The following is a 12,025-nucleotide window of genomic DNA, read 5'->3' as shown; positions in this document are numbered from 1 at the left end:
GAGAAAGATCTGTCCTTTGCTAGCCTGGTTAATTGTATGTGTCATGTAAGCCAGAAGCTGTTGGTTGATGCAAAGTTGTTATCATTGACCAAGTGAAGTGATAAGATTAACAGAGGTTTTTATGAAATTTTTATAATAAACACCAAGACCAGAAAGAGTGGTTATTTAATTATCATGGAAAGAATTGGAGTGCTTTTTTTTGTTTTTGCTTTTTTGTGTCTAAAAAAAAAAGCTTTTACTTGAACAAAATAAATTTTGCTTTAAAAAAACATGAATGAAATTGAAAGAATAATGTGCCACTAGGTGCTTTTCATATTTTTCTTGCAGAAGAAAAGCAAATAATTCTGTCACTATTGCAAACCAAATGAGAGCCATCTTATCCCCAAATGAATATTGATTTATGTTGATTGCAATACCCTTTACTGAGAGAGACAAAAAAGAAAAACATTCATATTAATAATAAAATGTCTTGAAGATGAGAAGGTTGTACAAACTTTCAAGCAATCACAAGGTTCCTCACTGATAGATGGGTGTTAAAGTAGTGAAATAGAAATGATGTGGTTCATTTTGATTAGACACAAGAATGAGTGACATTCTTTCCTGTTATCAAAGAATATCTCCTGCACAATGAATTAGTTGCTTTCCAATTTTATGATGGGTGAACAGAATTTCTTATGGCGGCGTATCCAGGCTGATTTATTAGTAGGCCATCCTTGCTATTTAGACTTCTTTCAAAAAATACTTTATTCCAGCATATGTAGATTCTTATCTGCTGAGCTGAATTTAGAACATCAAATCCAGATTCTTGCTCAATAGGACGTTCTAAGTTACAGCCTCTCCCATGCTATTGTCTAGCCCCTGTTTCAATATCCCATGACATCCACAACCTTTGTACTGTAGCTAATTGGTCTTGCTGTTAGGAAATGTTTTCCTCCTGCATTTGATTGCATTTTTTAAAAAAAATCAACTTCTTTTCCTTTTGACTAATAAGATCTCAGTGGTATTAAAATGACAACCATGACGGAAAAACACTGAGACTTTGATTTGTGGGGGGATTAAAGAATCAATAATACATTTAGAAAACAAGGCTTAGAAAAGTAAGGGGGGGAAGCTATCTTGTCTTGTCCATGCTCTTCCCAAATTTCCCCAGGTTTGTTTTTTGAGTTTGTTTTTGTTTCACATGTCTAAATGTATGTCTTTCTTTATAGCTACTAGCATAGGAATATTGAAAAGCAACAATAAGTGTGGAATTTGAGTCAGAAACAAAGGTATTTAAATTAACAGTAGTGTTTATTTTTCAATGCCAGTAATTGTTTAATTTTAGAATGGGGCAGAAAAGATTAATCTTCCTGTTCTCTTTTCCAGAATAATCAAAAAATAGTGATATATTCCTGGCAAAAAGTAATTAATTGAGCTTTGAACTCATTGAAAGATGAAATGATTCTTTCTCTTACCATCATCTGATTCCCATTGTTAATGGAAACAATGCAAAGGGGTTACTTTCTTTTTGATCCGTCTGAAAGTAATTTAATAAAGAACAAACAATTTTGTTTTAAGACTGTAGGGCAAGATAACTATTTTAATCTTTCTGGACTTTGTGATAGTGCCTAGTCCCAGTGCTGGCTAACAATAAATGTATATTGCAGTGAGGTTTCCTGTGTAGATCCAACTATGGTTTTTAAGCACTTAAAATATTTAAGTATGTTTCTAAAGATTGTCCATAACCGCTATAAAAACTGGATCTACCACTTTTTTACATTAGCGTTTATTGTTTTCCATTTAGCCATTTTGCAAAGAGAGGAAATATTTTACCAAGGGAACAATCAAAAGCAATTACTTTTGTCATTATTTTAAATTAAGGTTGCTACTTAATGTTCTAATTACTTGGCATATCCTTGCTCATTTATTGGTATTTGAAAGTTAGGAATTGTTGCTTAAAATCTTTTGCAAATAGAATATTGATCTGGCTTATCTTTAAATGACGTGTATAAATTCAGTCTAAAATTAATTGGCTGAGATTAATTTTAAAATTTCTAAGTCATTTTAAGGTTTTCAATTTTTAAAGCTGTACTAATGGTAATGGTATCAAGTGGTCTGATTTGTTTACTAATAAGCATAAACAGGTTTCAAGATAGAGGGTTCCAAATAGGCTTCAGAACATCTTCCATTCCAAAGCAAATTGAGTTGGTCAGTCTCTATTTCTATTTTGTTTGTCACTCAAATGTCTGCCACCCTTTACCCAAACAGGTTCATCCCCAAGTTATCTGAATTTCTGATTGGTACTGAAGGTTGATTATTTATCCAGACAATTAACTTGCACATATGAAAATGTTGCGGAAGGAACTATTGAAGGAGGTCTCGCACGCAAATATTATCTACTCCTCCCAAGAATTCTCATTGTCAAGTAAACCTTCTGATGAATCAAATATTCCAATCTGTCCTTCCACACTGAGAGTTCAAAATGCATTAAAAAAATTCCCACCATTGAAATGATGGGAATGGTTTAAATTCTCCAAAATACCCAGTTCTTATGGACCAGTTTTTCCAGTCAGTCAGAGTTGGACAGGATATAAGTTTAATAAATTATGGTTGCACAGTCAGTTTAGATTGGGGTTGGCATTTTTGTCAACTTATTGAATCCTTCCCAAGGACCTGGGATAGGCACATGTTGCTGTTTAATTCTTAAAGATATTATCGCAGGATGTAAGCTGTTCCAAGTGAAGCTGCCTTTTGCAATTGACTGATGGTGATTTTGTCAATGCTGATGGTGTTCAAGTGGTGCTCCAGATGTTTTGAAATTGCAGGCAAGGTGCCTGTTATTACAGGTAGTACCTTTGCTTTCTTTTGCCATAGTCTTTCTACTTCACTTTGCAGGCCTTTGTATTTTGTATTTTTCTCCAGTTTTTTCTTGTATTGTGCTGTCTCCAGGTAACATCCGCTATCCAGACTTTTTTGTGATGATGATGATGATGATGATTTCTAAGAAAAGGATTCTCCCTGAAAGTCATCTATTTAAGTTCAGACATATAGATTTGATTCTTGTAGAACTATGTAGATTTAATTCTTATTGAATATGGATTAAATCATTTAAGGAAGAGTTTTTTTGCCCAACAAGTTCAGGTCAGGTGTCAGAGAAGGAAGGTAAATTTTTTATGGACAAAGGAGAATCACAGGGTGAAAAAAAAGTATTAAAGATGATAATGTATCATCAAAGTAGATATATTAGAAATGTGAAAATTAAAACAGAAAAAGTGTGAGCATTATATGTTGGCCAATGGATTAGTTGAAGTTGGTACTATCCAATCATTTGACAATGCTTGGATTTTTTGGGGGGAAGGTATTGAATTATATACCTCTTTGTTTTTGCTGATGTTCACTTTGAAATTATTTTATATATCAACCCTTCCAGTTACTGAGAAAACTCAAATGCAGTTATGCAGTTATAAAATAAGCATTCATGGATTCTGTACTTAGACTTCTGATTACCTCCTTCCAATTACAGTTTTCTATTATTAATAATTTACAATGAAATGTTTAATATTTTGTTTTCATGTTACATACATGCTCAATTTGAATCTTCTTGATTTCTTAAAACTAATTTATCCTGCATTCTTGTTGTTAAAGTTTCAAGAAAATTGGGATTTTCATGATAATTAAATCGTGTTCTGCAACAAAACTCTATAAGCCTTTATTTAATTCCTTGTAATCTGTTACTTCTTTGCCACAGTGAAAAATAGTGGACCTAACGAATGTCATTTACTGTATCTTTTTGGGTCCTATATATTTAACTGTGATTAAATTCAAGAGTAAGTCTGTTTATCACTGCATATACATGATAGGAAAATATAATTTGACTTATTTCTGATAAACAGAATCAGAACAATTGTCTCACTTATCAAATGTCACATTGATGAGGATTTTTCAGAAAATTCCATTGACTCGTATTCAAGGAAAAATATACAAAGTTATAACTGTAGCATTGTTCTGTAATGCTACAATGCTTGTCTTTTGTTCTTGGTTTAATGTGAAATTTGTTATAACTGTGCATTCTGTGAATGGAATAGATCTTGCTTTCATAAGAGAAAGTTGCTTTCAATTTTGATGATAGAACATTTAGAACCTGCTTCAAAACTTTTTTATCTGCTTATTTCCTATATTTTATTTATATTGCACAGATTCCAGAAACAAAACTACATTCGAGCCTCAAAAACGAATCTCCAGAAGGGTACTATGAAGAAGCTGAGCCTTACAGTGTTTCTATGAATGGTACCTAATTGATATTTCTAGAGTTTTGTTGTTGTTTTGTTCAGTTGCGTGCTAGAAAGAAAAAAGTTATTTCTAAAAACAATCAGTTCAATTCCATTGGGGAAGAAACGCTCAAAATATAAAATTGCAAATGTGAGATTTACATTGCTGCCTCAGTTGTCTTCTACTCCAAAAAGAGGAACCAAGTTGTATGTTTAAATATGAGACTCAAGAGGACTTCCTGGGAAAAAATGGCAAACTGAAATGGAGTCAATGACTATGGCAGAATTTAGAACCAGTGTGGGAGAAAGAATGGCAGAGTTAAAAGAGGGATCCCTATGTAGCCACAAGTGGACTAAATCCAATCTCCCCATCCCAAATTCTGTTGACTATTATCTGATTCCAGGAAGGTGCTAACCATTAGTCAAGCACATTCCTGTGCATAGGCTTTTTAGCATTGTACAAATTTAGATTGTACAAATCAGAAAGTAGGGTTGCGTAGTGCTTTCAACTCAATTGCAGAAGGGAGCTTTGGGTATACAGGGAACTCAATTTGAAACCTCACATCACCCTGAGAATTATTTGTAATGTAAATTAGTATAAATAATATAAATAATTTGCAATGCAATTTTCATCATTTGTATCATTTCATCATACAAATCTTCAACAACAATGAGGACTTCTATGACAATAGCAAAATAAAGAGTGATGATAATGATGATGTTATTTATCCAGTCAGTCTGAATTCTTGGCAATTCTGTGGGCCAGGTCTCTCCATATCTTCTGATCTTGTCCCAAAGGTGCTTTTTCCAAGAGGCAACTGGACTTTCTCGTATTTCTTTGAAGATGTTTTGCTCTCATCTAAGAAGCTTCTACAGCTCTTGGATAAGAGACAAAATGTCATCAAAGAAAAACAAAACAGTCCAATTGCCTCTTGGAAAAAGCACCTTTGGGACAACCATGACTTGGGTGACTAAGAATCTCCATAGATCTTTCGATCTTGCACTATTTCCTTGTCTTTTTCTATGCTCTGGCTGGTGTCAGCTTTGATGGTGTCCAGCCATCGTGTTCTTTGACAGCCTGGTTTCCTTTTACCGCTAACTCTTCCAAATATAATTGCTTTCTCCATGGAATTCCCCCACATGGCATGGCCAAAGTAAGTGAGACACAGTTTCACCTTTTAATGACATCTGGTATTATGTGCTCCAGTACTTGTTTGTCACCTTTGCTGTAATACTTTTTTCCACTTGTGTATAAGTCTCATGAAATAAATATTAGCCCCTCCCCACTAAAATTAAATACTGGCTTCCACATGAAGAAATCAGTGATCAGAGCAAACTTCAGGAAAGAAAAATAGGGTGACATGGAATAAGATTAAACTGTTGAATTTGTTCATTGCACCATTTTCAGTGTTAGCTAGTCCAAGCAAGTGTGTGGATGTACTTTTGGTATGGTATCTTCAGACTTTTGTTTTCTTCTATTTCCTGTAGTTTATAATATTCACAGATACTTGAAAAAGAAAGTCATTATTTTAATGTGTCAGAACCCATATCTATCATATTTCATAAATCCCTGCCTCTCTTTCTCTTGTTTCTCGATTCCATTCTCTTCTCTCCCTGGGTTCTGCCATACTCCTAGAGGGGAAGGGGGACGGAGCACAGGTTTATTGCATTAGCTTTCTCTATTGATACAATGTAGTGCTTTGCTTTCCTGCCTCCTTTCCCTATTTCTACAATGTAACACTTCACCTTAGCTTCATTTATTGCCACAATGTAACACTTCGCATTCCTGCACTGTATCTCTCTCTGAACTTTCTTCTCCCTAACCTGTCAGCTAGCAAAAAGGGAGGAGGGAGAAAGAAATACAACCTCTGGAGCCTGGCTTATTTCTCCACTCTCAAGAGAATATACAAAGAGCCGCTTAAACATTGCCGCTACGACCAGAGCCGACCGATGTTATCTCCCCTTTCCCACAATGGATTTAACACCTGGGGATTGGCCGGTTTGAACCATCCGGATGAACTATGGGGTGGGGTTTGCTTGGGGATACTTAGTCCATTGATCTGTATAGGAGTTCCTCAGATTCTATCTAGTATGCCTGCCATCAGTTTCTCCTAATAAAAGTTCCTTTTGGAAGAGCTTGCTTCCATGAGTTCTGCTTTCTTGGGATGAGGTGTTGAGGTGGGCCCTGACAGTAAGATAAGTTACAGTTCTTTGTTACTAGCTATTCTAAGAGTATGGATATTGAAATCTTAAGACTTTTGAAGGTTATCAGTTTGCATGATGTAGCAGAACATAGAATTTATAAAAGTGATATATTATGTAACTTCAAACTGAATAAAAACCATGTGTAATATACATATTATTAAAACATGTCACTGTAATATTTATTTCATACCACTACAGCTTGATTGGATTAATTAAATAGGACTGTTGACTATACAGATACTCAAATTATTAGTGTAATAATTCTATCAAAATTAATGCAAGGGTTTTCTAGGGGTCAAAAACAACCTGATGGCACATTAACAATTATTTCATATGAATGTAATTCATGCCATTCACTTTTCCAAGTATATTATATTAGATGATTGCAGCCTACACGAGATGGCTGTTGTTATCAAATTTAAAAATTGGATTGGATAGTGAACTTCTGCATGCTGATCAAAATAGAATGGGGTAAAGTTGTCATATATTCTTGAACATGTAATGGTTTAAATTTTACAATTTCTCAAGTCATCTTTATTTCTGGTTATCTTAGTTATGCATATTGGGATGCTTTGGCACTTACCTAGTGAACGATAGAAAAAAAACTAATCCCTTTTTAACCTGGATGTAAGTGTAAATGGTCTTTTTTCCCTTGGAGCAGATGATGAAGCAGTCAGCAGCTCCTATGAATCCTATGATGAGGAAGAGAGCAGTAAAGGCAGATCAGCCCCTCACCAGTGGCCATCACCTGAAGCATCTATTGAACTTATGAAAGATGCCCGGATCTGTGCTTTTCTCTGGCGAAAGAAATGGTTAGGCCAGTGGGCTAAGCAGCTTTGCATGATTAAAGAAAACAGATTGTTGGTAAGTATTTAGCCAGAAAATATGTTTAAAATCTAAATTATTCTTGAAGTTTTTCTGTTAAAATTTTAAAAATGAAGAATTCAGAAAATAGAAGTAGCAAATAAATCCAAAGGGGCTATTTCATCTACGAAATTCCTTCCTCCTGGTAAGCAAACAAATATTTTTGGGTAGCCTGTAAATAGGATGTGAAGGCAACTTTACTTTAAGGATATGTAATTTTCAGATGTTTTGGACTACAAATTTTACTATCCTACCTCAGACAGTCATTTAAGAGAGGTCCTTGGTTTTCCGTTCTTGAAATAAGAGCAAATGGTTCTCAAGACTAGAAGTGTTTGCAGAAGAGCTATTTGGGCAGATAAGGAGGGAGGAACTTGAAGGAATTTTAACAAGTATGGTTCATAGTATGAGGCAGGGAAGCAACCAGAAATATAGAGCCAAGGTAACCCTTGTCATCTCTTACTTTATTCCATATTCCAATATATTTGTTGAGAAAGAAGCATGCATGAATTATATATACTCTTGTTGGAGAAGTATAGTATAGGGTTAGACAAAGGAATACTGTAATCAAGAGGTTTTAATGCTTGAGGTAAATAACAAGCTGCTTCCCCATCCCCCTCCTCCAAGTATCATTTCAACATTAGTGATGAGAATGCATACTTGAATATATCTAAATTAGTTACATGGCACATGTAAAATTTGTATTAAATGTGAATACAAATTTGTATTAAATGTGAAGATTGGTAGAGGCTTTCCTTCTAATCTTTATTGGATAGCTTTAATTTTTGCTTTCTAGCCTCCAGCAATTCTGTTTTCATTCATTATTTCATGAATCATTCATTTCATAATTTCACCTGAAACACATGGCAGTTGGCTTTACTTTAAAAAATAAATATTACTTATTACCTGGGACACACTGTAAATAACAAGCCTACCTCTTTAGGTAGGTTTAGTCCCCCTTAAACATGGCTTGAGACTATGTTACTGTACAAATTCTTCTATCTGAGGTATCTGCCCATCCACCAGAATAGATAGGGAAGGTGTATTCCAGGTCCTTTCTCTTAAACATTTCTATTTGTGAGTCTTTAGAAGCATGCCTTTTCTGTTGTAACCTCTGTCTTGAGATCCAACAGCTCTCCTCCTTTTAACCTTCAGGAGAGCAATTAAGACCTGCTCTTCTTTCAAGGGTTGCAACAGGGTGAGTTCAGAGTGGGATGAGACTATTGTGAGTGCCCTCTGGGAAGTGCAGTTGTAGGCCCAGTTTTTTCTTTTTTTCTTTTAGTTTCATCATTTTTTGTTTTATGATTATTTCTTGTTTGATTGGTTGTAAGCCACCCAAGAGTTGGTTTTCAGATAAGCAGCTGAATAAATGTTTTAAATGATTTTAAAGAAAACAATAATCTTACTACATTGCTTTTGTTCCCAGTGCTACAAGACTTCCAAAGACCATAATCCTCAGCTGGATGTTAATTTGGTAGGTTGCAGTGTCATTCACAAGGAGAAGAATCTAAGAAAGCAGGAACATAAGTTGAAGATCATCCCCATGAATGCAGATGTGATCGTCTTGGGTTTGCAAAGTAAAGACCAGGCAGAACAATGGCTCAGAGTGAGTTGAGCCTTTTTTCTTTGAAATTTCTGTTACTCCAGGTTGTGGGGATTTGTTGAAGCCACAATTGCAAATGTCAATACTGAACTTGGCAGCCTGCATTCTTGTGCTTTACCAGTCATGTGATTTAAGGCTCCCCCTTAAACACACAATGCCTTTAGGAAAAGAAACCATACATTTATGAAATATACTTCATTGGAGCCCAAGGGCAAATGTATGAATTAGAAGAGCAAAGCTCCTTGTTAAAGTAATTTTAAATTAAAATATTTTTAGAGAATTTTCAATAACGTTAATTTAAATTTTATACAGATAGTCCTCGGGTTATGACCACTCACTCAGCAATCATTTAAAGTTATGATGACACTGAGTGAATGGTGCTTACAATTGGTCCTCTATGTTCTAGATTTACTTACATCTTACTGTGCTTCTAAGCTTTTCAGGGGATAAATATTCAATGTTATGTGGCCATGCCCTTGCTATTTGATATTCCTGTACTTATTATTTTGATTTTTCTGCATCTTGATTTTCCATGCCAAAGACCTCTGAATTGACGTTAGCTATGAAAACACAAGGAAATTCTTAATAATTTATAGTCAAGTAAAAAGGTCCAAATACAAAGCAAGTACATGCTGTTTGGTAAATCTTTTAAAAGCACAAGAACACTGGCTGGCAAAGTACCAAGCCTCTGTTTCTAAATTAAACTAACCACAGCAAAAAATACATGGATGCACTCATCTTGGTATAACACAGGGTTACTTTGTCAGCCCAAATTGGGATAATCTTCTGCGCCTCTCATGATTGGTTTAATCTAGAGTGGTCAGTATAGCACAGAAACTAAAATCATTTTCATCTTCTAATAGGTGGAAGAGGAGTTGTTTTTTTTAAAAAAAAATGTTGGCACATGTAGTGTTTTGCATCTTGATATCTCTACTGACTGCCCAGAGACTGTTGCGTAAGAAATGATTCCTAATTAGCGTAGAACAATGGTGGGGATTGCCCAGCACATCCTCTGATTTGGTGTGCTGTTTATATATATGTTCTAGGCTTCACTTTCAAGCAGAGCTTTCTGAAACAGCTCAACTTCTATACCTCTAATTTCAAAATTGCTTTGTTTAAACTGAGTTATGTTTCAGTTAAAATTAGCTGAATGTTTTTTGGCACAGAAGAAAATAAAAGATGTAGCTGGCCATAAGACAAGAACTTGCTTACGTCATGCTTTTCCTTCCCTTCACAGGTAATCCAAGAAACAAGTGGTCTCTATCCAGATGGGCCGTGTGAAGGAAATCAGTATGTTCCAGATTTTCAGCGGTTCAATAATCCAAAAGTATGTCTTATCTTTTGAAAGGGATGCTTAAAAAGTAGCTCTTAAATTTTCTGTTGCATAATATTTTAAAACTACTTAATTATATAAGGGAGGTTACTCCCACCATCAAAACAGGAAAATGGCTGAAACTTGCAAATGTGAAAACTCCAACTTTTGTTGTATGCTGCAATTAGAACAGCTTCAAGCATCGTTCCATCCCTTCACAACAACACTTCTTTGTATCCATTTATCTTCCCAATAAGCTTGTTTCAAATTGATTTTAAACAGAGCTTAATAGATTTAGTTCTGTTCAAACCCAAGTGAAAACATTGTATAAAGAAGCATTGTTTTTTTCCTTTAATCCAGTGGATTTAGCCAGTTCGCACCAGTTCAGCAGAACTAGTAGCTAATTTTTTGTTGCCCAGGCCCAGAATGGACTTTTTGTTGCCCAGGCCCAGAATGGAAGCAGCATCCACACAGAGAACTGGTTGTTCACATATTTGAATCCCACCACTGCTTTAATCCCTTGTTTCAGGGTGGAGTTGGGGTGACTGAATGGAGCTGAGCATTTACTGGTCTTTATAAAATCTCTATATATAAATATAAAGAGCCATGGTGGTGCAATGGTTAGAATGCAGTATTGCAGTCTAATTCAGCTCACTGCCAGGAGTTCGATCCTCACTGGCTCAAGGTTGACTCAGTCTTCTATCCTTCCTGGGTCGGTAAAATGAGGATCTAGATTGTTGGGGGCAATATGCAGAATCTGTAAACCTCTTAGAGAGTGTTTTAAAGCACTATGAAGCGGTATATAATCTAAATGCTAGTGCTATTGTTCTCTATATAGAGATACACACACACATACCCATACATATGCATATTTTTCTTTTTCTTTTGGTATCTCTTTGGGACAGTTGGGATTTTTTAATTGTTTATTTTCTATTTTTGTCTTATTTTCTACCATAATCAGTAGAATGTTATTTGTTTGTTTCTGTTGAATTTGGTGTGCTAAGAACTTTCTTGGACCCCCACATGCACTCCTCCAGATACTTAAGGAAAGCATCTGGGATGGGAAACATGGAACAAATTTAGTCAAACATAACCTAGAGCTCATATAAAGGCTATTCTAATGATAGTAAGGCCTTCTTTCCTACCACTGTGTCAGCACAAAATTGCCTTATGGAGTTGTTGATGTTGTTTCAGTTAGAGCTACTCTGTTCTGAGCTGCTGAAGAGAAGGGAGTGTTCTCAATAACCTGCTGTGATACATTTGCAAAACAATTTGCTGATTATATTGCTTACCTCTATTCTAACTTGGACTTCTTGTTCTATGAAAGTGATTAATGGTGTTCAGTTTCCATGGATGTGACTTAACTCATTCATTTATGGACCCAACAATTTTTTTAAGGGTAGGAATGGGAACTAAATGACTTTGGGAGGCAAATCATTAACTCTGCAATCCTAGATATATATCTGCATCCAGCAGAAGAGGCCAAGATAGTACTACTAGGCTGTTCCACTACATTATGCCACTTAATTCAGCCCTGCAGGGTTCTATATGCTTTTAAATATCCACAAGAAGCTGCTAGCTCTTGTGGAGTTTTAGGGAGTGATCTGATTATTATTTGGGTGATATCTAACACACTTTTTTGACCATTGATGCCAAGGAGCTTTTTGAAGTTACTTTTCCACGTGGCTTGGCTACCATGAAAAGACTTTTTCCTCTTACTTTAATTAATTCTTCAAAGTTCAGAATGATTTTACATTCAGAATTCTGTGATGTTTATGTGTCCCAAAGGAGCTCTAT

General features: G+C 35.3%; 1 protein-coding gene across 1 annotated transcript in view; it reads left to right on the top strand.

The window, feature by feature from the left end:
- The window catches only part of AFAP1L2 (actin filament associated protein 1 like 2), an 83,082-nt gene that overhangs the window by 57,111 nt on the left and 13,946 nt on the right, over positions 1-12,025 (top strand). Inside the window, exons 5-8 of the mRNA XM_039352728.1 lie at positions 4,176-4,266; positions 7,114-7,316; positions 8,740-8,919; positions 10,154-10,243. Of these exons, the coding sequence (XP_039208662.1) occupies positions 4,176-4,266; positions 7,114-7,316; positions 8,740-8,919; positions 10,154-10,243 (564 nt within the window). The remainder of the gene's footprint in view (positions 1-4,175; positions 4,267-7,113; positions 7,317-8,739; positions 8,920-10,153; positions 10,244-12,025) is intronic.

The sequence above is a fragment of the Crotalus tigris genome, unplaced genomic scaffold (assembly GCF_016545835.1).
Source record: "Crotalus tigris isolate CLP2741 ecotype Arizona unplaced genomic scaffold, ASM1654583v1 scf7180000018468.2839379, whole genome shotgun sequence".
Classification (NCBI taxonomy): domain Eukaryota; kingdom Metazoa; phylum Chordata; class Lepidosauria; order Squamata; family Viperidae; genus Crotalus; species Crotalus tigris.
Note: the sequence above shows the minus strand (reverse complement) of the source record. Positions and strands in the feature narration are given on the sequence as shown.